Below are 27,993 nucleotides of genomic sequence, written 5' to 3'. Positions count from 1 at the left end.
AATAATAAAAAAACTAATTGTTTAAAAACGATTTTTATTAAATATTAATGCACCATTTTCGACTTGTGAGTGAAACGATGCGTGTTGCTAAGCAACCATCTTATCTAATGTAGAATGAACCACATTTTCGATACATTTTTGCAACTTTTACTCTTTTTTATGTTATTCCACATACTTATGATATCATTAAGACTAAAGATGGATACAAAAGTAATGTTTGCGGTTGTGAAAGCCAGCTATCCCAGATTTAAACTTCTCCGCTGAGTTGCGCAAAAAATGTCGTGAATTCTCCCAACGCCGTAAAGCACGTAAAAAAGCCGTCCTCCTGATATTTCCGTGAGAGATGCTCCATCAGCTGGCTTCCCCTTTACGAGTCATGTCTTCACACGCCTCTCCTGCTCGGTCGCACGACCCCGCCGCGGTATTGACTCCTCTCAGCTGAACGGTCTCGGGGTGTGTGCGTGGTGTTGGAGGGGGGTGGTTCGTCCGGCCCACCGAAGCCGCCTGCAGCTGTGCCCGTGGTCCAGGAGGCAGTGCTCGCCATGACCTCGTCTCGCTGCGATCCTACGGACATTTGCTGACGAGGTTTCCACAGCAACCGCTCATCGGCTTCCATTCTTTTTCTAATGAGGACAGCCACGGGGATCTAACACGGTTCCTCGCCGCGCGCGTCTCACATTTTGGATCTCAAGACGCGTCAAAGGTGAGTGGATCAGAGCTTGGCGCATTTACGGGAAACAAAGAGGAGGGGGGCCAAATCTGGACGTTCGAAAATCAGAGCTTTTGTGATGGTTTCTATGGTGTAGCCTCAGAGTATGGCAGCCCCCTCCACATACACTTAGATTTCATTGTTGCACAGGCCGTTCACTCACTGAGACTCCCACATTAGGACAGTGCCATTCAGCCCGCGCCGGGGGCTGCTCGTTTCACGAATAACTGCGATCCGACGAGCGCAAATGTTCGATCCGGTTGTCGTGACCTCGTCACCGCCGCCAGTGATGCGGGAAAAGACGCAGCCCGAACACTAAATCAAGCCAGCGTTCAAAATGGAGCTGGAACAGCACCTGTTTTGATTCATCAGGCCGCATACCCGCCGCACGCCTGCGCTCCACGCACGGTGTTTTTACCCCCCCTGCCCACTCTCTAAAGCTCCTATCCCCCCTAACGTGGCCAAACTTCAGCGAACCCCCCACCACCGCCGCCACCGGACCGGACTGCGTGTTATTTCTCATTTCCGTCCACAGCCGTCTTTTAGTTTGACAGCTGCTGCTCCTGTAGGCATCTCCCACCCCACCCCGCGTGTCTTTGAGAGCAGATTGCAGACAACTGCTGTTTAATCCCGTGGAAATAGAATTTTAATTATGTGACTAATCTGTTTACTGTTGGGTTTTTTTTGGGCTGTTTAGTTCCAGCTCATTTCCATAAAGCCAAGGATTCCAGGGTTGACATGAATGGGATACTCGAGGAGTGCGAAAGCTCAGTATTGGAATTTACTATTGGTGCTATGTTTAACTCATCATCACAAAGACTAGCATCTAAGCACTGAGGTGGGCTGACAACTTCATTCTTAAAATGATCCACAAATAACTATTTTATCCATTCCAGACTTATTTTTAGCATTGCAAGTTTCGAGATGACTGATATTTAACATTTCTGAATTTTCGCTGAAATTTCTTGTCAGTACTACATCAGAAATAATTATTTGGGGGGAAATTGCATTTTTAGCAGAACTCCGATTAACACATTTCTGCAAAGAAAAGGTACAAATAATAAAGTGCAGATTTGTTAAAAGTCCCATCAGTTTTCAAGCACATTGGTGTGTGAATGTTGTTCTCTGCATTTGACAAATCCCTCCCCCAGGGGAGTGGTGAGCTGCAGACACAGTTGCACTCAGGAACCATTTTAGTGGTTTAACCCCCCAATCCAACATCTTAATGCTGAGTGTCAAGCAGGGACTCACAATCTTTTGAGTCTTTGGTATGACTCGGCTTGGATTTGAACCCACGACCTTCCAGTCTAAGGGGGGACACTCTACCACAAGGCCACTGAGCTGGTGGTTTGCAGTTTAAATTATTAAAAAAGTTTAAAGAAAACTGCAATTTGTTGTATTTTTTTAAAGTTCTCGTTTCTCCAAATCTGTCAAAATGACCTTTCAAACATTTCTTATAGAGAGGACACATGTATGACACATTTATCCCAGTGTTTTCTTATAAAATAAGACATATTGATTATTTTTTTAGAGTTCCACAATTGCTTTTTTTGTACTTTGTAGAATAATTTAGGTCTGACACCAAGCATCATTCATGTCCGGTGGGATTAATCATGCTGCAGCAGCAGTTCCTCATGGTCTGGATCTCCGACTGACAGCATCTTCAGTCAGAGGATGGACGGAAATGGGGCGAGGGGGGTAGTTTATCAGTGGAGAGCCTCAGTCTTAGCCTCTTCCTTCTTTCCCACTTCTTCCTCTCGCCTTTCCTGAGCGTGAGATGAGATGTAGAGCGAGACACCGTCTCGCACTCCCAGCTGAACTGCAACAGGAAGAAAATGATGATAAAGATGCGTTCTCTGAAATCTTCTTCCATTCTCTTTTGGCTTTCTCTTGATCTATTTTAAAAGTGTTCCCAGTAGTCCTTTAATTATAATTTAGCCAAAATAAATAAGCTTGTAGGTTTTTAGGATAGTTTGCGGCAGTAGTTCATAACAAATTTACCTCTGAGTTGTGTATTTTGGTGTAAGCCTTTCCAAACTTCCCATCATCCCTTTGTTTACACTCTTTCCTGCTAGCTTACAGCCCTTCAACACCCACATCTCAACATTACCGGTGCAACAAAACTCGCTTGCAATATCAAAGTTATCCAGCTGTACAGTTTGGAGCCAGATGCCAGCTCAGACGAGGAAAACGAAGACATACATGGATGTGTTATTCTGCAAGAGGGTGCATCAGAACAGAGTGGAGCAGGGTGCTTGTGGCCAGCCAATTGTAGATTTTAAGTCACAACTACAAACTTTTTCCAAGAGTATTTTTGCATTTACTCTTGATTCACAACAATTTGAATAAAAAATACACTCAGAAATCCATCTTAAACATCTTTTTCTTTATTTATATGCCCCAAATAATCAGAAAAACGCCACAAGAACGTGTTAAAAACAACAATAACACAATTTCTCACAATAGTTCCATTTTCTTTTTTGACCCAGGGCGCTGTTTTTGTTTAATGTCACTGTGGGGCTTAGTGTAAGTAAAGCCTGCAGCGCTAATGTGCTCTTTCCCTTCTTACTTGATCTTGAGAAACCACCATTGCGCCCCCCTCCCTTAACATCTTCTTCCTTTTCTCCTCTCCCAACGGCAATCATTATTTCCCTATTCAGCGGAGGCATTGGCTGTTGCTCTTCCACAGCACAGTGACAACTGTTACCTTCTGTTGTGAGTCAGTGAGGTTGGTCGTGGCCAAATGTGCAGCTTGTGTGCTCAGATTCACACAGGCTCAAAAAAAGAAAAAACAAAAACCTCAATAAATGTTTGGACTTAACACTAGGATAACAAAAAATGACAAAAACAAGTGCCTGTTTTGAGTCAGAAAAATACTACAACCAACAATTTGTGTCATTCTTTTAACATATCATCACTTGACAGATGAGTAATACTTTGGTGGATATATTTCAAATAACTAACTTTTTATTCTGATGTAATGAAGATCATCTCATTCCTACCTTTGAAGACACATCAATCAACCTAACCAAAGGGGGAAGTTTAGTTTCTTAGGACTCATGGAGATGACTCCAAAGCCATGACAAAAGGTCATTTGGTCTGATGAATGCAGATGTACTGTGTTGTCCTCTGCCTTGACATATCGTTTTTGACATGATTAATGAGAGAACAGCTCATTTTTCATAGTGGAAACCTGTGGAGGAAGTGTCATCATGTGGGTTTGCAGCAAGCAGTCATTATTGTTAAAAATTAATGCAATAGACGGATCTGAAGTTTATTATTAGCACAGAACACTTTTTGCCCAACTGTAGTTGGGCAAAAAAAAGATCATAGAGAAATTATAGATGTTAAATAGATGAAGTTAATAAGTTAAATTTGACTTTATAGACATTTTACAATAGGTTTTGTCTTCAGTTATCATTTTTTTGTTATTGCTAATTATTCCTGAATGAACTGATATCCTCAACAAGACAAAAACACATTTTCCTGCAAGAATAAGGTCATAATCAAGATAATATATTTTTCTAAAAATGTTTATGAAAAAAATATAAAACAATATTTCTGATCCTACTTCATTTTTAAAAATGAAGAAGAGCTGTAGATTAATTTATGGAAATCCTCGAGAGCAATAAACTTTTTTTAAATTCTGTTTACAGCTTCATGCAACTTTTAAATTCTAGGCAATCCTTTGTTGTTTTTATCCAGTAATAACTAAATGATTTTTACACAAGTTAAGGCTATGAATAGTAACTGTACATTGAGTGTGTCTTGGATTTTAGCTGTATAATGTAATGTAATGTAATCACTTATTTTTTTTGCAGATCAGATTCACTTTAATAATTAATTTTCATATCAAGTCCAAGCTGGTTGTTATTTATGATCACAGACTTAATTTTTCTTTCTTTCTTTTTTTCATTATTCACTTTTATCTCCCATAGTTTGCTTTGTGAGGGGAAAAAGGCTTACGCCATTCCAGCTGTGCAAATCAAAAATACATTGAACATGCCAATGGGAACCTCCACAGGAGGCCTTTCATTTATCCACTAATCCATAGTTTTTCTTGGATCTTTGGATTTCATGTGGTGGAGATATTGGTTCACTCAGTCTCCAAACTAGACCTTCAAACACATTACTTTTGGAGACTCAATACCAAACTCTGACTATCTTTTTCTTCTAAAAAACACTTTTAACTTGATTTAAGTTGTGTGAGGGGACAGCAAGACACTCGTTGTAGAGCAACAAGGGTTTGAAAGACATTCTGACAGTATTTCTTGGTTTTGTTTTCTCCAGCTCAGTTCCTCTGGTAACAGATTCCCTCTTTCGGTGGCTAATTCACAGAAGCGTAGTTTATCAGGCTTCTGCAGCCTTCATCTGATGAAGTGTTTCCTCAAACAATAGCTTCATTGTTGTGCTGTGGTTGACAGACAGATAAAGCTGTGAGAAAGTCTTCATCAGAGATTTGCTCTAATATCTTTTCAAAAGCACAGTTTGCAACCCCCCCCCTTTTTTTTAAAAAGGATTTTGCATGTAAAAATAGTGTTTGGGGACTGAAAAATACTTCACGTGGATTGCATGACCCTTATATGAAGGTGTGGAAGTGTTCTGCAGCATAATTCAAAGCTATTTTAATGGCAGCTGTCAAAATAGTGCGTCAATTTAATCCTTGGTATAGCACTATCAAGTAATGCAATGATTTAGATCTTTAACCTGCTGTGACATTATAGCACACTGGATTATAAACAGCCTCTATGCTCATATTCTCCTCTAGCTAACCAACAAGGCGACCAAATTGGTTAAAAATATTTTACGTCGACATGATGCTCGACCTGGCAACATAAGATGTGGTTTTGGACAACTTCTTATTTTTGCAAATTTCTGAATTGATTTTTTTTTTTTGCTCCATCTTTTACTTCTCCGTCAACACTCAGTCATGTTCTGGGATGTTTCTGAAACTCACTCAGCACACAAGCTGAGAATGACTCAGGGTAGCAATAAGCAGAGTCTGTAATGACATGCCTTTCCACTACACTGTAGTTCTGAAGTAAATAATAATTAAAAAAGAGATCTTAATTAAAGCCTGTATTTTCTGATCTGTAAATGTAAGTTTTAAAAGTCTTTCATTCAGATCAGTCGTTTGGTTGTGTACCTCTATTTACCACAGAATCCACTTCCTGATCTTTTTTTTTTAAATAGTAATTTATCAAACACAACCGTACAACCTCTGGAGGAACCTATCAAGTTAAAATGTGTGTTATTTTTGTGAGTTACAGGATGTAAAACAAAAGGAATAGAAAAGATTTCTGTTTTTGTATCAAAAAGCTTCTGTGCAGTGACATCACTCTCCATCTTCGTCGCCCCGTCTCTCCCTCCTGCTGCTTATAGGTGCCTGTTATTGTAGTCCCAGGCAATCGACATTCCTCTGTTCTCTCGTCGTATGGAAAACCTCAGTTCTTCCATACCTCTAAAAAACCACATGTTCAGTTTTACCAAAAACCCCCATCTCTCAACGGTTTTCCTTTCTGGGATTGTTGACTAACAGATGTGCTGTTTGTGTTTGAATCGCCACCACTTATCCTTTCTCTATGGCTCATTTTACGATTGCAGTGTTGGCACTTACTGATATTGGGGCACTCCATCCCCATAAAAGGGAAAGGTTTGAGGCTCCACTACAGAGCCAGCATCACTGTTTACACATGTGGGCTCTGAGGCTGTTAACTGTTCTGTGGCCCAAAGACAATGCATGTAGTGGTCCAGAGTCTAAACGATGAAAATGAGCTCTTCTCCCAAAACTTGATGAGCTTGTTATTTCATAACATTGCAGTTAAGTCTTGGGGTTGTTACTGTTTAAATATAACTGTGAGCTATTATGTTTTATTGTAATTTAGAACATTTTCTTTTATGCTTATTTATTAACAGTTTTTTTAAATTTATTTTTATCCTAGGAACATTCAGATATTAATAATGGTGTGGCCACAAAAAGCATCAAGTTATTCAAGTTTAAAACTTCAGCATTCCAGATGAAGCTGAGCATTCACCTTTTGGGTGTTTCTACAACTATTTATTAGTGTAATCATGCCAGTCCACGAAGAATATCTCAAGAAAAGCTTTTTCTGCTTCATATAAACCGTTTGGGAGTTTTGACTCACCAGGGAATTTCAAGATTCTAAAATACAATTTCTGAATTTCAGCATCAAGCCATATTTCTATTTCCATGTTTTCTACTCAAAATCTTATCTATATGTCATTCTATAATTCATCATGGTATTGTGTGGAGGTCAGGGTGTTGAGTACATTGCATATAGTTTTGTATTTTATTCTAATGTGAAAGTATTGTATTTTTTTTTAACCTTGAAAGATGCTTTTATTTTATAAAGCACTTTGTGATTAATGTACAAAAGTGTTTTATAAATAAAGTTTGATTTGATAAAATTCACAATTTAATATTACCATTTTCAGTTTATTCTGTTATTTTGTAAATTAAATAACTGGAAGTGTTTGAATCATAAATCTACGTATAAATGATTAAATAAATAGCCTTACACTGATTAATTTCACTTGTCTGCAACGTGATAATGTTTTAGTGTTAGGTCATTGCATGAATATCACTAAATATTGTCTTATATTGAAAAAAGGTACATATTTTTAGATATTTACTACAACTCTACAGTTATAATGGGGACAATGATCTTAAAAATGGTTTCCACCATGCATGTAAACCAATTCATATGTGCATTTTTGAAATGTTCCTTTTTCTTTCTATATGTTGATTCATTTTAGTACCGGGGCTTTAAGGGTGTGTGGGTACCAGTCTATAACAAACACACAAGCGTTGTTCTGTGCTTAAATAGCAGTGATTTCCATTTTTTTTTTTTTTGGATGCTCTCCTATTTGACCCCACACAGACAGATGCTCACTCATCCATCCTCAGTGACCCCAATTCACATTTGTTACCACATCAGATCTTTATTACCTCAGAATTCTAAAAAGAAAAAAAAGTGTTGTTAACCACAGAGTTGGTATGTGAGTGCCTTACAAACGCCCTCACCAAACCGCTGGATTTATTGTTAATGCTGAAAGTTTTGTTTGCAGTTGAAGCCAGTGATAAAGAAATACTAAAATGACTCAAAATGACAGCATTTGCAATTCCTTTTTCTTTTTTCTTTTTTTTTTAGTTAATGCAAGTATGAACGTAATTAATTTCCCCATCTTTGAAAACTCCCTTTCCTTCTTGAATTGACTGTTGCACAGTGCTAAACAGATGAGCTGGAGGGATTGAGATTAGTCTCCCCTGGAATTAATTTCTCAGAAATAAACCCTTCAGTGGACAAGCAAGGTAACAGAATGCAGTAACAGAGTGTCACTAATTATATTTAATTTACGGTATCACTTAGCTCTAAAATTGAGTTACGCACGCTTTATTATACACATAGGGGCAGCCAAAATGGCAGGCTCGCTCATTCACTAAAAGCTAGTGTTTAACCTGATTTACTAGACTTAAGATAATGTCACTATTTTGATTTTTTTTCACATTTTTTGTTTGACCCTTTTTATGTCAAATTCTCAGTTTTATATACCAGTTTCTTCTTAATTAGAGTTGTGGCTAGCTCAGTCAGTTTGTCACATAATCAGGTATTTTAGAAAAGAATCCTTTTGATCTAAAGGCCTTGATCTGACATGTTTGGTTTCTTACTTACTTAAAAAAAAACATTATTTTCTTACATTTTTTATGAGGCTTGGAGAACTGCTTTAAGAGAAGTGTTCTTGTTCAATAAAGTTTTAAATTGTGGTTATTAAACAAACGGTCTCGGTTTTGGCAAATGTCAGTCTGACTTGGAGACCTCATGCATTTTCTTAATGGAAATGTATTTTTTGAAAATCAATTTGGATGTTCTTTATTATTATTTTTTTTAATCTGTTGTTCATTTATGATCAGAAAGTGCTTATTCTTACCTTTTTTGGGTGGATCAACAACAAGAAATGTGAAGTTTGTGGCATAACCTCTGATTCATTGATGACATGTCAGGACTAAAGTCCATTTTTGGAGAGTGACAATAATTTTCCAGACAGGAACTGCACAGCTTCCTTTACTGATTGAAATCCTTCAAGTTTCTGCAGGACCTGCATCTTATTCCGCATCATCTTGTCTCCATCAGTCACCTTATCTCAAGTGTAGCAGATTACATGCTGCCAGAAGTCAAATTGAAGCATCTATATTAGTCCTCAACAACTGCTTGTAGTAGATTGGTGGACTCTTAGATGCGTATTTGCCCACACGTCTCCACACTGCCACATCTTTGAGAATTCCCATACCTGTGTAATTATGTTATGCTCACACATCACACTTGAAACACCCACAAAGCCCCAGCTGTCCGTGCGCTGCCTACACGTTCTTTTTAAGGCTGCAGTCAGTTCCTTCCTCCATGTCTGATTATTACCCTCCTCTGTCCTGTCTGTCAGACTCACACAAGTGCGTGTTTGAGACACTCACAGGCTATATGCATGTGTTGGAAAGAAGGATGTGAGACACAACTGTGCTCGGTGTTAGTGTGCGAGTCTTGTTTCCCAACGGCCAGAGAACAGCTGCTAATGCACATGAGCACACACACACACACACACACCTACGCACATGCATACACTCTGTCTGGAACTGAGAGCTCTTCTGTTCACAAAGGAGTGAGGCTGTTTCATGTGTGTGTGACTGTCTCTGTTTCAGCCGGCCTGAAATAGCCAGCCTCACAGTGAGTCACTCCACTGTGCCTGGAGGGGAGGACTGAACTTGGTGTGAACGAGGCACTCCAGCTCCGTGGGTGCACTTGACTCTGATCCTGTTTGTAGTCTTGATGATGCCGCACTCTTGACTTGTTGCATTTTATCAGGACATAATAAAGGTGTTTGAAGTGCTCGTGTCCCTGTCGATAGTTGTCTTTGAGGCTTTGTTGCTCTTGTTAAAGCTTTTGGAATTCAGCCTGGATTTCTTCAGATGGAAATGCCCTTGATTAACCCGTATACGAGTTTTCTGTATGTCATCCTCCTAAAGCTGTACCTAAACAAGCATAGAGGATACTCAGGTATTTAGAAAAGTTAGGAAGAAACTTTGACTGGATGAAGATAAATTAGGGTTAACATGGACTGGTTGATTGACTTTTTCTATTTAAATCAATAGTTTTCCAAAGATTTTGACTTTAAAAATTGAGTTTCTGAATTAGAATTTAGTTATGAAAAACATGACTGGTTCTGTCTTTTAGGGGTGTTAGAAAATATCGATTTTGTGAAATATGGCAATACTTTATTTGGCGATACTTATATCAGTTTAAAGCCAAATTAATTAAGTTCAGTCTTACCTTTGTTTTCCACTTAAATATTTCCTAAATTACCCAAAAAAGAGAAGAACCATAAATTTATGGTATATAACATGTATTTAATAATTTTACTTTTGTAAAAAATGTATTAATATTAAAATAATTCTAAAGTCATCATTTAAAAAAATAGTGAAGTATATCGGTTTATGTATCATATCATCACATTTGCATCATGTATTGAATGACTTTTGCCAATACACAGCCCTATTGTCAACTATGCTGGTAAGATTGAACGGATTAGGACTGGATCATTCAGTATGATGGCAACAAAGTGTTAAGGTGTTGCATTCATCACCGCCTCTCATTCCAGGTCTGCACATGGGAGCAGGCAAGAGCAAGCCCAAGGAGCTGGGCTCGCGCTCCATGAGCCTGGATGGCACCATCGGTACGGGATCAGACAGCGGCCACTTCCGTCATCTGAGTCCTGCCCAGCAGACCCTCACCCCCGACCGAAGCCCTGCTGTAGGATCAGGCAGGCGGGGGCATCAAGGGCAGCAGCAGCTCGCCCCCACAAACACCCCCGTGTTGACTTTGTTTGGAGGGGTGGATAACACAGGAACTCTCACGTCGCCTCAGAGAGGACCTCTTTCAGGTAAGATCAGTACTCCTTCATGAACGGCGTGAAAGGATTCTTCATCATCACAGGTGGTGAAGTGATACATAGACCCTATAGGAGGTGTCAGGCTGACCGTTTCATTTCTGAATCCACAGAATTCCTGTCAATCTTATTTTTTCCTTTATTGATTTGACTAGAAAAGTCTATTTTGCTCTAAAAATCAGAAAAAGAGTTTCTTAAAAAACAAATTTCTATCAAAAATGAATTTTATGGAATACCTAGGGGATTCAAGCAAATTGTACAACTTAAACTGTGTCGTTATGGCTTAAATTCAGAGTAAATTCCGGTTAGAATCTACATGTTGGGTTTTTGTTGAGCTTCAATCTGCGCTCCACTGATAATGATAATAATGATGGCTTTCTCCTGTTTGTGTATCTATGATAAACTCAGACCTATTCTGACTTATCCTTTTCTGACACTGAAACTCAGAGTTTCCTGGTACGCTCAGGCTATGTTAAGCCTCTATCTTGAAACAGGCCCCTGGCTCCGTGTTCCCTCTATAATCAGTGAGCTTTAAAGCAAAGGCAAAACAGATATTATTGTTTCATCCTGGGTTTTTATGTAAGTGTTGTCTGTACGTGTTAGGAGCAGCAACACAGCTGAGGGACAGATTTAACAAGATCCAAAGACTACATTTTCACTCATGAGTTTCCAACGACACTTGTTTTCAGTGTGTGTTGTGCAGACAGGGTTTGAGATTGGACAAAAAAACTCAAAAATGTTTGAAAGGTGGTTTGAATCCTTTTTTATTACTAGTATTTCTCTAAGACGTGGAAAAACTTTAAAAAAAAGTTTGAATTTAAAAGAAAATGTGCCGAAAATGTGCCAAAAGTCCATATTTTGTCCATATTCTGAGTCGACAAACCATACGGTTGAGGTGTGTAAAGTAATAAATACATTTTAAGTTACTTTCTATGTGATATAATTGCACCTGAATGTTTACTTATACTCGACTACATGTGTGATGAAGAGTATCTGCTCTTACTCATCCACATTGGGGGACATTTGTCTCATAAAGTTTTTGTAATTCCCTGTAATCCTTGTTTGATGTTTGCGTTAAAATTGGGGAAGATTTTTTATCTTCTCTGGTGTCCGTGACAGACATGAAATCCTGTCCACCTTGGTCCATTTTTGTCATGGGGGTGTAAGGGTGGGGTCATCTGGACCCCATAAGATAGCACAAGGGTTAACTGGGATCAACCTATTATTTCAAGAACAACTTTAAACAATGGAAAGGAAGTTTTTAGTAATATTTTATTTTAAAAACTTTAAAAATTTCCACTTTTTTGTCCACTTGGTTTTTAGCCAAACATTTGACTTTACATTGAAAATGTTACTCAGTATTTGACTAGATTATTTTAACATGCAACTTTTTTTCAGCTTATTGATAGAAGACAACTTTTTTCCTCAACTGAGTAATATTTTTTTTAACTTAATACATTAATTTTAACAGTAAAACTTTGAAGTTAAGTACATTTTCCTTAAAAATAAAATGATATTAAATTTGCCACAAACCAATCGGATCACAGAACACATTTTTCTGTACCATTGTTGTCATCATGGGTTTTTACGGGTTTAAAAAAAAAAATAATATCAGTCACATACTGGCTTAAAGTATAAAGTACATGAAGATCTTTTAGATTTAAAGCTACAAATAATCATCAAAGATCCAAACTTTGGGTAACTTGTCTTTGATGCTATTAAATGTATTATTACCCAACTAACAGGTGTCTGCGTGTTGGTTTCTTTTAGGAGGTGTTACCACATTTGTGGCTTTATATGACTATGAGTCCCGGACAGCCTCCGATCTGACCTTCAGGAAAGGCGACCGGTTGCAGATTGTCAACAACACGTAAGAATCAACAGTCATGTGTGTCCTCCGTCCATGCCAGGGTCTCACAAGCATATACACGCACAGATGTCCAGACATACACGAGAGTGCATGCATTTACATTTGAATGAGCACAGGAAACTTGGTGAGAGGCCGAGCTGGTAACAGTGGAGCTGTGCCTCCCGTCTGTTTACTAAAGCAGAAGAGTGCAGCACTTTTGCTAATGGATTCTGCTTCTCTTGGGCTACTGCCATCAACATAATCTTTAAGACACTTGCAAAGTGCCTTGCTGAGATGAATGCTTACATTCCTTCAAAGATAACACCGGAAAAGTGTTCCTCTGATGGCATTGGCACACAGATGGTTGGAGTGGGTGAAACAAAACAGGGAATGTCTGTATTTGAAAGCAAAGTGTTTCATTTGGGGTCACTTATATCAGAAAAATACAGTTTTGTTTCATAGCCTTTGTTCTACAGCCATAACCTCTTGCTATATGTCTGACGGGATACTCATTTTCCTTTACTTACATGGTGAAGTAGAGCAAAGTTCTTGGAGAGATTTTTTAGTTTTTCCACTTGTCGCACAATAATTTTTAAAAAAAAGAAGAGTAAGGATTTTGTTACTTCTGAAAACTGTAGTCAAGAGAATTAAAAAGACAAAGCCCTCTCAAAAATAACCTAAAACATTCCTACTGTGTGGCCTCATGGCAAATCCAACTCCTCTGCTCTCTGTCTGTGCTACTTGCCTTGCTGTGTCTTCTTGCAGCGTTTTGATGTGTCTGCTGTATCTGTTATCTCTCCTTTCTTTCTCATGCTTCATGGTCTCTTCTAGGAAAAAGTACAGCTTCAGGTCAGTATTATTCAATGCCAGAAAAACCTCACCTCACGCACCCTTTTGTTTCGTCCCTCTGTCTGTGCAAACCCTCCAACCCACATCTGACCGCGCTCTTGCTACTATGTTTACTTTATCGTTGATTTATCAAATGAAAAGTAGGGGGACTGCAGGCAGAATTTAAGGCTGCTTGTGTCTGTTTACTTTTCTCTTTGTGGGTTTCTCACACCATTCTGGGAGCCTGGAGGTGGGCTGAGAGTGTACTTGGAAAGCAAACCCCGGTGTTTGTGTCTGTTTTGCTCCAAGCCTTTGAATGATAGTCAAAGGAATGACAATGCAGCTGTATTTTACACACATTCTCCAAACTCATGAAGATAAGCATATTTTAGCCAAAATATAAACTGCAAACCTTTAAGCTCAGCAAGAAATTAGATTTTTTTCATCAAGAAAGAGAAAAATGCTCAGAAAAACTGGTTTTAACAGTCATATTATTAAATGAGGTGTTGAGTTCCTTTATAAAGACATTTCTTAGCTTCCTGTATTGATCTCCAGCTGCATTTCCTTCACTGTGGAGAGAGTGTATGTCAGAACATCAACAGCTCACACTCACAAAGAGCTAATTGATATAAATAAATAAGGGATTTGCATCTACTGCATATAACAACAGATCTTTGAAAGATATAGAAGCTATAGAAGAGGAATAAAACTCCGCAAAGGTCAGGTCAAATCCCAGTCTCAATGCAAAACTTTATTGTCATTCGTTTACACTCTATCTCGGTGCATTAGTAAATACATAAAGTAATAATGAAGCTAAGCGAAAGAATTTACCTGTTGCACTTTTTTTTAATTTAAACTTTGCATAAGGGCTGCACAGTGGTGACTACCGGCTCCGTCCTTTCTGTGTGGAGTTTGCATGTTCTCCACATGCATGTGTGGGTTTTCTCTGGACGCTCCAGCTTCCTCCCACAGTCCAAAAACATGCTTTATAGGTTGATTGGTTACTCTAAATCGCCCCTCCCTGTGTATGTGAGTGTGTCTGGTGGGTGTGTGACCCTGCCATTGATTGAGCACCCATATTGATTATATCCCGCCTTTGCCCAACCGTGGCTGGGATAGGCTCTAGCAACCTCCGAAAGGGATTAAGCGCTGTTTGTGCTTAATCCCTTTTCAAATATTCTTTTATTTTTTTTTTTAATTATACTGTTAGCAGAAATGTAAGTGTGTTTAAAGTCAAAGAATGTTGGAGTAGAGTTCATCACTGACTCTCCTGCTCTTTCTTCGTCTTCTTGCTTTACAGAGAAGGGGACTGGTGGCTTGCTCGCTCGCTGACAACGGGAGAAAGTGGTTACATCCCCAGCAACTATGTGGCTCCCTCAGACTCCATCCAAGCAGAAGAGTACATTAGATTTTCTTTGTTTTTCCTTTCTCTATCAATTTAGTCTATATATTTATTACTATTTTCAGTGGAATTCTTGCTGCCATTGCTGCCCTAGTAACTTAGTGCAGGTATACATGTGTGCATACATCCAATCCTGGGTGTTGAAGCTCATGGATGGTGTTTTAATGCATGTATCGCCCTGAGGTGTGCTTCAGCAGCTCAGCAGGAGCTTCCCTCTGATCACCCTCTTTCTCTGGCAGGTGGTATTTCGGGAAGATTACTCGGCGTGACTCAGAGAGGCTCCTTCTGAACCTGCAGAACAGACGAGGAACCTTCCTGGTGCGGGACAGCGAGACCACAAAAGGTGAGAGAGAACAGATGTTGAACGCAGAACACATCAGCTAATGCACACCACATTACAAGGCAAGAACTTGCCCAGAGGTCCCCCGTATTGTTCTATCTGCTGAGAAGAAACTGTAAAAAAGACACAAAGCAAAAAGTATCCAGTTAAACTCTAAGAATATGTGTACATAATGTATAAAATTAATAATCCATAAGAACCCAGACCTGTTGTCCTAAAATAAAATGATGTGGGATTACCGTGGGTTCTTAAAAAGAGTTTTTATTTTTTTTTATTTAAGGGATTATTGTTTATATGTGTTTCTAAAATTTTGACTAAATTGATGCATTTTTTAAAGTTAGCAGAATATTTTTTATAAACTGCACTAAAATGACGAATAATAATTTATTGACATTCTTACATTGTAGCGGAGGAAAAAAGTTGTCATTAAATAACTGCATTTGTTTTGGTTCTTTTTGCATTTATATCCTAAAAACACAAAAGTGATAATGCTCTTTTTATTTTTTTTTTATTTTTTTATTTTTTTTATTTTGTTAAAAAAAAAAAAATGTAATCTTTAAGGTGTCTCGTTCAAAGAGGCTGAGCCTTTTAATAATGCCATGCTCTTACAGCCTGAGCTCTAAAACAGTTTTTCGTCATTCTCTGTTGTCAGATTGACTCATTGTGACCCAGGCGGGCTCTTTAGGAGCTTGTTTTGTGAGAACGATTACTTGAAGGAAAAAAAGCGAACGGTGTGGGTTGGATTTGTAAATGAACAGGGGTGAATTGCTCTGCCGGAACTAGGTCAGCCTTGGAGGGTGCTGATCCCCCCCCAGCTATAACTCAGTGTTCCCATGCTCACACACACTGAGAGGAACGGTGCAAAGACGTCGAGGAAGGGTAGAATCGTTAAGGGGGAAACCTACAAGAAAGGAGGCGAATCTGGGGAGCAGGAGGAGCTCCAGCGGGAGTGCATTTCGTATTCAATGTTGACTGTTAGGTTCACAGCTTTTCACAAATGAGCACGAACTTGCAACGACGTGTTGCATAATGTGCAAATGATCTTAGATTACAGCAGGGAAGTGAGACGTTTGGCTCAAACACAAATCTGCAAGTGACGTTTGTTAAATGTGATTATGCTGCTACTTAATCTTGGCTGCATAAACAGAAAAAAACCTGCTGTGATTTGTTTAGCTGTTGCAGGTGAATCCATGCAGAGTGCCAACGCCTTTAAATACATTCTTAGCAGAAAGAAACGTGGTTTGGATTTGATCATGGAAGGCTGAACTGTAGAAGGATTACTGAAGTCTCACTGTTTTAATACACGATGCACATGTGGTGAATTGAAGGAGCATCCTTTTCTTGCCCCAGATTTTTCCCTCGCTACAAAGGAAGCAGAGTGAGCGTCAGTCAGCGAAACCTCCAGATCAAACAGTGCATTTCTTCCCTGTGGAGCTGAGCTTTGTTAAGCCAATTTTCTCCTCACTTCCTAAACCAGTTTGATTGCTGTCACAAATGAAAGATCTTACATTTGTTTCTTTGTTTGCTCCAAACTAAATGTGGATTTGGGACATTATCTGGAGAAATTGAATAATTTTCAGTTGTCATTAAGAATGTGACACTCACTTGCACAGTGGTAAATGGTGTGGCGGTAGATCAATAATGATTGATGACTAATTTATTGTCACAAAAGCGATATTTTTTGGAAAGCTTCTTTTAAACTTTTGGTAACGGTTTCTCTGCTGAGGTTTATTCTCAATTACTAGAGAGTAAACCTCCATTATTTTGTAATCAGTTGATCAAAATTATTACAAAATGATTAATGATCAGATCCAGCAGACCCAGTCTAATTTATGATTTTTATAGATTACTGTATGTCACACTGACAATTTTATCAAAAAACATAAATTATCAAACTTATTTCTACGGCTGATGTTGATTTTTGGAAAAAAAAGTATGCTAAATGGCAAAAAATGTGATGCTACCTGCAACCTGAGGCTCACATGTGGCTCTTTCTCCTCTTCATAGTGACTCTCTGGCTGAAGAAAAATAACATGATAACTTTTAAAAGTTACTTAGTGAATATTTATGGCTGAGGTACTTGTAGAACACCCCTGCAGACATTACACCAGCTCTACTGTGCTCTTCTAATACTCCACTGTTTCACACAGATTTTAAATACTATCAAAACTTTTATCTGGTTGTTGTTTTTTGTGTTTAAAGCAAGTATTTTATGCGGTACAACAATATTTGTTGACTTTACAGAATGTAGTTGCAAAGAAAATAAACGTATATGTTTTTTATAAACTATTTCTATTAAACCACTAAGCAATAACAAGTTAACAGCAGTAGTAAGTAGGGAAGAGGAGAACAGCCTACCCAAGATGGCGTAAGAAATAACGAGAGAAAATGCCATTGAGTGGGAAGATGTGGAACGGGAAGACTTTTATTTTGAAAAAAAGTTATTTGATCCTCTGTCAAAAGTACAAAAAAATGCTTTTTTTATAAATTCCTGTTTTTATTCATGCAAATATATATATATATATATAATTTATATCAAAAGTAACATTTTCAAAAGGGTGAAATATGACTTTGTGGCTCCTACTTGGTTTTGATCAGTGATAAACGGGTCCAAATGACTCTTTTAGTAAAAGGTTAAAGGTGAACGTAGTAAAAGGTTGCAGACCCCTGACCTAGTCGAATATATTCTTAAACACAATTCTTTCTAAAGTTGACCTTTGATGATGATCACTCTCATTTACCAGAATCAGAACAAAGTAAAGGATTTTTAATAAGGTGTAGTTCTGCTTGACTCAGAGAAACCACATCATACGTTGAGTTCCAGGGGACTTTCCTTCTGCCGCATTGTTTCCATGGGAAACAGACTGAAATTAGAAGTTGGATGTTGTTTCATTTCTGTTTTTAAAAACATTTGCTGTTATTAATTATTAGAATTTGAACTACATTATGTTTTAATGTTGCTTTGAAATATTCCAAAAGTCACAGTTTTCTCATTTTAATTGTTTTGTAAAAACTTTAAGAAAGAGAAAATATAGCTTTTGTTTCCACATTGTGTCTAAGTAGAGGAATTTATGTGGGGTCTCACTGAGAAACAGTTTCATAAATCGGTTTTGATTGTTTTTTGTGGTGAAACTCTCCGAAGGTGAAGGACAGGAACCAAGACACTTGGAGCTTGGAGGCACAGCTGCTGGGAAACTCCGCAGAGCAGCTGTCAGAGAGGCCCAGAGCTTTTCTTGTTTTAACTCCTGTCTGCTCTTCTGTTTGCTCACAGGGGCTTATTGTCTGTCTGTGCTGGATTATGACAACGCCAAAGGCTTGAATGTTAAGCATTACAAGATCAGGAAACTGGATAGCGGCGGTTTCTACATTACCTCCCGTACCCAGTTCACAAGCTTGCAGCAACTAGTCTTCCACTACCGTAGTGAGTACTCAAACAGAGTGAGTAATTCAGTTTCTGCAATGCTGGTGCTTCACTCTGTGCTGTCGTCCGCCCTCAGAGCACTCTGATGGCCTTTGCCACGCCCTCACAGACATCTGTCCAGTGGCCAAACCTCAGACGCAGGGACTCGCCAGGGATGCCTGGGAGATTCCTCGAGAGTCCCTTCGCCTGGATGTTAAGCTGGGACAGGGATGCTTTGGAGAAGTCTGGATGGGTAGGACATTGTCATTTGTGTCACAGAAAACAGGATAGATCTTGAGTATGCAGCATTCTAACATGATTACTTTAAAGTGCATTATAATTCTTTATTATTCTCAATTTTTAACCTCCACTGTGTTAGTCTATATCAGGGGTCTGCAACCTGCGGCTCCAGAGCCACTTGTGGGTCTTTTACCCCTCCATAGTGGCTCTCTGGCTGAAGAAAAATCAAATAATACAATTTATTTTATTAGTAAGGGTTACCAAATTAGCATTTATTCAATTAAGATTAGTTACGTTATAAATGTATGGCTGAAGGGCACCTCAAAGATTAACTATTCAAAGATTTATACATCCCTGCTGACTTGAAGAGGTCTTGTTTGCTCTATGCTTCTTACAAAATACACAAATTTCAAATACTAAGCAAACTTTGGTTAAAAAAAGTCTGATCTTTTAATAGTTTAAAACACATTTATCATATGCTTTCCAGAGCTGCACTGTGATGATCCGGTCTGGTACAAAGCGTCTTTTATTTTGAAAGGAAATCATACAAGCTTCTTCCAAATGTAAAAAAGAAATTCACATGTTGAGAAAATGCTAATTTCTTTTTATATTTCTGTTTTTATGTTTTATAATTATATTATATATTAAATATTAAATTATATTATAAATTATATTATATTAAATATTAAATATATTATATTATATTTTATAATTATTATTATATAATTCATTTTTAAAAAATACATTGTAATGAATGCACAGCAGTATCAAAATAAGACTTTGGGGCTCCTACTAAGTTTTGATCAGTAGAAAACTAGCCCAAATGCCTATGTAGTGTTAAAGGTTGCAGACCACGGGTCTATATCAACTTAACAAATAGACATTCGTCTATTTGTGACAGGCACATGGAACGGTACAACACGGGTAGCCATTAAGACCTTGAAGCCTGGAACTATGTCTCCAGAGGCCTTTCTTCAGGAAGCACAGGTCATGAAGAAGCTCCGGCACGAGAAGCTGGTCCAGCTCTACGCTGTTGTGTCTGAGGAGCCCATCTACATCGTCACGGAATATATGAGCCAAGGTACTACAGAATGACAGACCTCTTCAGTTTTGTGATGATTACATTTTGATGCCAACAGGTTTCTTTACTTAATCAAAAAAAGTACTTACAACTACTATTATAATTCCCTGTTACAGGTGCAGTTTTAATTTATTATCTATTGTCTCCTTGCTTTTCCAGGTAGCTTATTAGACTTCCTGAAAGGGGACACGGGAAAGTTGCTTCGACTGCCACAGCTCGTAGACATGGCAGCTCAGGTAAACTGAGATTTTCTTTAAGGTTTTGTGTTTTTCTTTACTTTTATGTTATAAAAACTGTAAAACCCTCATCTTTTCTACAAGATTGCAGCTGGCATGGCCTATGTAGAGAAGATGAACTACGTCCACAGAGACCTGCGGGCTGCTAACATCCTGGTGGGGGACAACCTGGTGTGTAAGGTAGCTGACTTTGGTCTGGCAAGACTGATTGAAGACAACGAGTACACTGCAAGACAGGGTATGTCGTCACATAACGTCAGCAATGCTGAACACAGAGACAGATACGTTTGGTTTATATATTTACTTAGAATTCTTAATTGTAGGAGCAAAGTTCCCGATCAAATGGACGGCACCAGAGGCAGCTCTGTACGGGCGTTTCACTATCAAGTCTGATGTTTGGTCTTTCGGTGTGCTGTTAACAGAGCTGGCAACTAAAGGCAGAGTTCCTTATCCAGGTAAGAGGTGCACTTGTTTAAAATTCAGATGCTGAAACCTCTGAGTTGATATTCTTAAAGATCCCATCCAATAAAAATGGTGTTTTAACACATTCTTGTCATTTTTCTCATGACTGATGATAAATATGAGGAAAATTAAGCTTAAAATTGCATGTCTGAGTTTTTTAAAATTCAAATTTTGGATGGAAAAGCTTGTAGGTGTGACGTAGAATCTAAAACGGCTAGCTACATGCTCCACTCCATTCTGATGCATCCACTTGCAGACAATTAAATCCAATAACGTCTTCGTTTTCTCGTCTGAGCTGACATCTGGCTCATAACTGTACGGCTGTATATCTCCAATATTGCTCACCATTTTTGTTGTTCTGGTAATGTCCCGATGAACTCCTGCCACTCTGCAGAAACTATTTCCTAGAAAATGACCCCAATTTTGGGGGATTTATTCCTAAAAACATCATAATTTAAAGCCCACTGGGATGCTTTAAAAAAGATCAAGGACTGGGACTTCAAACATGAGGGTTGATATACCACATTTTGTGATTTCTGCAATTATTGAATTTGTTTAAATTGGTCTGTAGATTATTCAGTTATAAAAATATGTTAATTGTATTTCATCAAACATTTCTTCAGCATTTTTGATAAATTAACTGAATCCAGCAGTTTCACCATCAAAGGACCGGAACTCATTTCTCGAGTATTAACTTCCTGTTCTCTTCGGCAGGTATGGTAAACCGTGAAGTGCTGGATCAGGTGGAGCGTGGCTACAGGATGCCTTGCCCTGCGGAGTGCCCTAGTTCCTTGCACGAGCTCATGCTGTCATGCTGGAGGAAGGATCCAGAGGAGAGGCCTACATTCGAGTACCTTCAGGGCTTCCTAGAGGACTATTTCACCTCCACAGAACCCCAGTATCAACCTGGAGAGAACCTATAGAATCTCATTGAATCAAATCTGAAAAAAAAAAAAAAAATTGTAGAAAGGTCTCAGCACTGTATGATCTGCACTAACCAACCAAGAAGCATCCTAGGAGGATCTGAGCTTGTGAAACTATTCTGTGAGGAAGTGGAAGCAAAACCGAGACTGATACCTGTGGAAGCCCACTGCTGTGCTTTAAAGGAACTGCTGCAGAAAAATTCTCTTTTCTGCAACCACTCTCTTGTCACCCAATTTCTAATGCACTGAAGACATTCAGAGGGGTAAAAGAACCATCGATGGACTTAGGGGTTGGAGGGGGGGGGGGAGAGTTGTTTTTAAGAGGTGCAGCTATGCGAGAAACATCAATATCTGCTGACGGTGCGAAGGGTTCAAACGAAGCCTCCTGCCTCCTGCCAAGAGAGAATATTTAAATCGGGCATGAGCTGCTGAGTGACATTTCCCTCTTTCTCTGTTGCATCTCTTCGCCTTCGTCTGGTACCTTTTCCGCCCACAGAAGAGCTCTGCTGCTGTGGCATCCATCCATCTCCCTAAACGCGCCTCATCTCCTCTCTGCCTCTCCTTTTCTGTCTGGCCTTCGTTACGTTTCTCCAGATTTTCAAGTGCTTCTTCTCGTCTCAACATAATGAATTCTGCTTGTTTTAACTTATTGTTTACTTTGGCTAAATGATGTCCACTTATTTAAGGGTTTGCTCAGTTGAGAAGGTTGCTAAAGTCATCATGATGCCAGGCTATGTAACAGCAAGTTCTTAAAGTTACTGAATTTCGACTTTTGAGGCCTTCTATCGTGTTTAACCATGCTGGATCAAACCTCCATATAAAAAAAAACATTCTGATGCAGTTTGTGCCTGAATGCTTGTTGTCTAAGAGTGGGAGCGATTAGCACCGTTTCAGGAAGACAGTTCAAGATGTTTTAGCTTTACTTTCCCAGATAAGTGTGGTGACGTTCATCAGGTGGCCTACATAAAAAAGGGGGCCACAAAACCAATCAGTATAAGAGCTATCGTCCAACTCAAGAAGGTGTGTTTCGTGCCAAACATTTCTTTCCTCAATGTGCATATACTGTTTTACTTTTACGGAGCTTATCATTGATTTCCATGCAATTGTTTACTTGAATCCACCAGGTGAGCTGTTTGTAGGTGAGTAAACCAGATAGGTGACCGTTTTTACCATTTGCTAAACTAATTAGATAGGTTTTAATAACTTATATCACATCTAAAATATGCAACCAGGCAACTCTATTGAAACTGTAAACCTTTGATCAGGTAACCCCAATAAAACTGTGTTTGACTTTAATATATGAGAGTTGATTTTAAAGCCAGTTAGCATGCTTATGTGCTGTTCTCTTGATCATTGGCTGGATTTGTATTTATGCTGTGTTGTACATGAACGTGTGATTACTTAAGGTTCGGTTGATGATTTGGCATCTTATACTTTTTTTAATAGTTTTCTTCAAAGTGTGATTTTTTTTTTTTTCAGTCATAATGTACATAACGTAGCGCTTTTTCTGTTCTTTTTTTCGTCCCTCGTTTGCTCAAATTGCAGGTATTTGAAGTCACAGGTTAAAGATCTGCAGGAGCAGATATGAAAGTTTAGACGGTTAAAGCCAGTTTTCTCAACATGAGTCATGCAGCAATAAGCGACAGCAGTCTTCGCCCACTCACGTCACAAAGAAATGACAACTTGTGATGTTGGCTGATTTTGAACATGGCTGATTATCAGAACCAGAACAATAGAGTGTGGATTCTGTTGTTACAGGATGATGTGATTAATGAGGTCAAAGATGTAAATAGTTTCCTAAACAATTGACTGTGACTATCATGTAATTTTGTTTTTGTATAGTTTTCATTTCATTGCACCTCCAAGTGGAGGTTTTTACACTGACACGCCTGCTCCTACAAGATTTAATGAATTAGACGATGCTGTAATTGGGATTAAGTTTTATATCTTTTGGTTTTAATCATGAAAAAAGGCCATGTTCAAAACATATTTTTTTTAATTAAAAAACAGCTTGGGTAGATGTACATCTTTCCATGAAAACCATAGTTCTTTTCTTATTTAGAATGGGGAATTACCCTCCTTTTTTGGCACTTCCTTTCTGCCTGTAAGTCATTGAGACTTTGTGGAAGTTAAGAAGGCTCATGACAAGCATGAGTAACAGTGAAGTCAGGTCGCTTTTTTTTGGGTGCCATTTTAAGAACTGTAACAATCTCTTTTAAAAAAGTTTTTTTTTTTTTTTTTGCTTTTATAAACTATGCAGTTTCGGTCTTGCATCCCTCCAACCCTTTGGCCACTTTGTTCTTTACTCAAAAACAGTTCTTAACCGGTGTGAGCATTTTGTAAAGACTTTTTTTTTCCTGATGTAACAAGAATTGAAATTGGTATTGTGCCACTTTATGTTGATCTTTAAATGTGCAATAAATTATATTTCAAAAGTGTTTTGATAAGAGTGTGTGTCTGCTTGTCTTTTTACCTGAAAACTGTGGGGAGATGCTGGCCTTTGAGTCCAGTATTTGCAGAAGTGTGTCATGTGTTCATCATTAACTTGACCTGTCAGGTTTTGCGCAAGCTGTGGTTACACAAAGAGGTGGACAAAGTAAGAAGTGATGCAGTCTTGTTATGAGTAACATAAACAGGGACATCACTGTTGCCAGAGTGTGAAGTGTGAGGAGATGAAGTGGAAGACCGGAAGGAGGAAACCACCTGAACACTAAATGACAATAGATGAAGTGGAACCGCTGAAAATAGAGGGTTTGGATGGATAATAAGTATGTGGATCTGTGAGAAAACAGGAGTTCTCAGTTCTGGTCCGGAAAACGTTTTAATCTGCAGGGTTTCTGTTTCCCCGCTCAAACACACCTGACTGGGGGAGGAAGGAACCGAAACTTAAGGGTGATTTGAGAGGTGAACAGTTTAGACATACAGGTTTGGGAAATCAAAACTTTCATGATTTAAAGATTTGCAAAGACAACTTCCTGCTGTGATTAGTGTTTTGAACCCCTTGGTGTCCAAATTTGTTTTTCAGTTATGAAAGTATAATTTTTTCACTTATGTTTTTGCTTTCAAGTAAATGCAAAATTCAGGTGCATAAGTGGTTATCTGCATCAAAAGGCATCGGGAGGCTAAACTTGACTATTTACAGCTTCAGAATACTTTAAAAATCGCATTAAAAATTATTCACTTTTAAAATTGAAAGTGTTATACCATTTATCATATCTTTTCATTAATTTTTAGCCTGGAACCTTCTGTTCTGCCATTTTGCTCTCAGGTTTACCTTTTATATTATGTTTAAAGCCATACAGAAAAATCCTTTATGTTAATATGAATCATATTGTTGGTAAAATGAGTTGTTATACTGCTAGTTTAATCTTAATGCTTGAGCCTGCTGCTCCTGCTTAACTCTGAGCACTTCTGTCCACATGGTGGCAGTATTTGACAATCATACTGGGGAGACTATTGTGGTCCATAGGGTAGAAAGCAGCAGTTTAACCACCATATTTATAGTGTAAACCTCCACTGTGTAATATTAAACTTTGGTTGTCATATATGGAATATAATCCCCAACACATCCTTGAAACTCTAACTGATTGCTGTGATTTAAAATGAACCATGCCTTGGATGAATCAAGCCGTGGTTCACTTCATCTGACTTGTTTGCATCATGTTAAATTCACTGAAACTGACTGCAGATGGTAATTGATCACAGATGACTTCTTCCTATTCTGACTTGAATCAAAGGACATATTGAGTCAATCGGCAGCTGACATTTCCCCAGTAATGAGGAGTTACCCTTTCCTGTGGTTTTCTGCTCGGCTGTGATTAGGAGTGAACATGTATCAGTTGAAAAAAAAAAAAAGCGCTCGATCTCAGTGCCAAAAGAAATCAACGGTCGCTCTGAAAGATCAGTTAATAGAATCTACTTATCCACTGTATGTTTTACTTTGGTGCAGCCATGCATGTGTGTATCCATGAATGCACAGGCATGCACAAGCACATTCACTAAGGTGTGTGTGAGTGTCCTGACTGTAGATGATCCCATTTGCTAAGCCGCAGTAAGAGCCATTCATCTCAGTTATCCAGACAGTTTCAGAACGCTATCTGTGAAAATTGTAAACACACTGACTGACAATTATTAAGTGCAGCAGCTCCACATGGAGCTGTGGTTACTTTTTGTTTTCAACTTGTTACAGTAACAGGATTGCCTAAAAGGTGGCAGGAAATTACCAAGTTTTGTCTTCTTTTTTTGTCACAAACAGTTTTCTGTTTATATTACAGTATCTCAATTATATTGTTTCCAAAGTAAAATTTGTTTGCCTACTTTAAGTGAAGTTTATGTTTATATTTTTGTCAGTGCATTCATTATTCTTCATGAATACCTTTCTTAAACCGTTTAGATACATTGTGGACATATCGTCCACCCTGAGTATCTCAGGTCTCTGGATGTTGTAGGACTCTCTTGGATGACACATCATTGGAGCCTCATGAGGTGATTAGGTTGTCCAGGGTATTAGTCCTCCTTATTAAGAGGGGCACCAGTGCCCCAGCTATGGGGGTCACACTACTCAGCCTTACTAGGAAAGGCAATTTCAGGGGATTGGAGAAGAGAATTTGACCATTAATTGAACTTTTGATTAAGCAGTGCAATTTGGTCCTGTTTGTGAGCACCTTACACACAGTGTTTGAGGGTTCAGAGTTAACTCATACCGTCAAGAGGTGCTTTGTGAATATGGAAAAAGAGCTTTTCATCTCCCTAAAAGCTGCACACCATTCTTCCCTTTTCAACCTCCAGCCATTGGCCTCCTAATCTTCCTCAATAGATTCATCCAACACACCACCATCCTATGCTGTCTGCCTGCCTTCAACATCACACCTTCAACTTCCAGTTTAAGCCCCACTATCACCCTCTTCACCTCTGGAACAATTTTAGCAAACTCCTCGTTCAGTATGACTCTCACTTTGCTCCTCCTTCCAGCTACACAAAGATAAAACAGCTTGAACCTGTTTCCAATCTGTAAGCCTCATTTCTTTTCCATCAGGTCTCTTGAACACAGGATATCCACCTTTCTTCTTTTCATTAAATTGGGCAAAACTGCAGTTTTCTTGCTCAAGTTTGAAGGGATTTGATGTTATTTCTTGTTTATTTATTTGTACATACAGTATGTTTCACTTACACTTGTTTATCTTGCAAAAAATACAAAGAACGTGGAAGAGTTCCCCTTTACTGTTCAGCACCAGCTATTTATCTCTGAGTCATACTGGTTGAATTTTTGGCTAAAGATGTCTTGGATTGATATTAGATCAGTGAACTGAATCGTTCAAAATGAATCAATATTGAGTATAAATCTTATCAACAACCACAAATTATTGAATCACTCTTAAAATAATTCGTTACACCCCTTGTTCTCAATGTGCTGCCTGTATTGATAATGCAAAAGGAGACTGACGAGGTTAAAACTCCATCTGAATAAGAAGAAAACCTCTCTCTAAACCAGATTTACAAAGGGTGTCTAACTATTTTTCATGAGTCTGAGAGGACAGTGAAGAAACAGACAAGAAAAACACTGGAACATCTGCAGATGGATGAATGCTGGTTACTAACTGCAGGAATGAGAAAACAGAAAGTATAGATGACCTCAAGCATTTGTTTTATTTTAGGAAAAATTAAATAAATTAATTATGTTGCTGATCAAAAAGTCACAAAACTTTTGTCTTGAAACAAGAGATTCACAGGTAGCAGTAATAGTGAGTGGAATGCTGAAGATGGACAAAAGAACTAATTTGACCATAAAAACTTCCTTTGTTGTGCTGTGAATTCTCAGCTATTAAACCTGAAGATGTTTACCAGGTTCCAAGACTTCCAGCACATGTTAAAGGTTTACATGACCTGTAATTTTCTTTTCCTAAACTCAGATGAGACAGAAATTATTGTTAGTAGACCCGAACAATGTAGAAAGTCATTTTATATAAAAATAAATACATTGGAAGGAATTTATCTAGTCTTCACTTTATTCTGTAAACTGCTTTTTTGTCACTACATTTGTTAAGGAATGAACATGTTGTCTCTGGTTGATGCAGTGAAACTTATAAATGAGTTTGTTTCTTTAAGGTTACACTACTTTAATTCTTTATCAAACTGTTTAAAACTTCCCTAATAAGCCTTTTATTGGTCTAAAATCCTGCTGCCTGAGTTCTGATGAAAAGTGGAAGAAGAGATTGTGTTTTACCAGATGTGGGTATTTTCTTTATTTGCTTTACACTGAATTTCAAGTTTTATTAAAGTATGATCCTTAAAACAGAAAAGTTCCATCTCATCTGAAAGAGTTCCTTATTTTCAAACAGAACACGTGCTTTCATTCTGCAGGATTACCAGCTATTCCTAGAATTGTTCAAAGCTAGAATCGTGTCAGATTTCAGAATCTGCTTTTGTGGAAATCTAATGATGAAAGTGTCAACGTTTTGCTGAGTCAAACATTCTCACAGAGAGCCTGGACACTGACATAATGTTGATTTTTACAGTGAATACAAGATGATGGGGAAAGGAGAGGGTCGTGAATTGTTTTTGCATCA

At 38.4% G+C, this 27,993-nt stretch overlaps 1 protein-coding gene across 2 annotated transcripts; it reads left to right on the top strand.

The window, feature by feature from the left end:
- The first annotated feature begins 307 nt into the window (after positions 1-307).
- On the top strand, positions 308-23,865 carry LOC112144970 (proto-oncogene tyrosine-protein kinase Src). Of its 2 annotated transcripts, XM_024269899.2 has the most exons (13): positions 308-703; positions 10,379-10,660; positions 12,437-12,536; positions 13,347-13,364; positions 14,644-14,742; positions 14,985-15,088; positions 18,357-18,506; positions 18,583-18,738; positions 19,627-19,806; positions 19,966-20,042; positions 20,127-20,280; positions 20,366-20,497; positions 21,219-23,865. In XM_024269899.2, exons 2-13 carry the CDS (start codon positions 10,387-10,389, stop codon positions 21,425-21,427), a joined length of 1,653 nt encoding a protein of 550 aa, XP_024125667.1. In that variant the 5' UTR covers positions 308-703; positions 10,379-10,386; the 3' UTR covers positions 21,428-23,865. The 2 variants fall into 2 exon arrangements, with proteins under 2 accessions (XP_024125667.1, XP_024125668.1); XM_024269900.2 differs by lacking the exon at positions 13,347-13,364.
- Positions 23,866-27,993: the final 4,128 nt, after the last annotated feature.

The sequence above is a fragment of the Oryzias melastigma genome, linkage group LG5 (genome assembly GCF_002922805.2).
Source record: "Oryzias melastigma strain HK-1 linkage group LG5, ASM292280v2, whole genome shotgun sequence".
NCBI lineage: Eukaryota > Metazoa > Chordata > Actinopteri > Beloniformes > Adrianichthyidae > Oryzias > Oryzias melastigma.
This window is presented reverse-complemented; position numbering and strand designations above follow the sequence as displayed.

Excerpts from the sequence above, each read along its gene's own strand:
- LOC112144970 (XM_024269899.2), top strand. The coding sequence starts at position 10,387 with ATGGGAGCAGGCAAGAGCAAGCCCAAGGAGCTGGGCTCGCGCTCCATG. Across the intron at positions 14,743-14,984 it reads GACTCCATCCAAGCAGAAGA|GTGGTATTTCGGGAAGATTA; the intron begins GTACATTAGATT and ends TTTCTCTGGCAG. Across the intron at positions 19,807-19,965 it reads CACGGAATATATGAGCCAAG|GTAGCTTATTAGACTTCCTG; the intron begins GTACTACAGAAT and ends TTGCTTTTCCAG.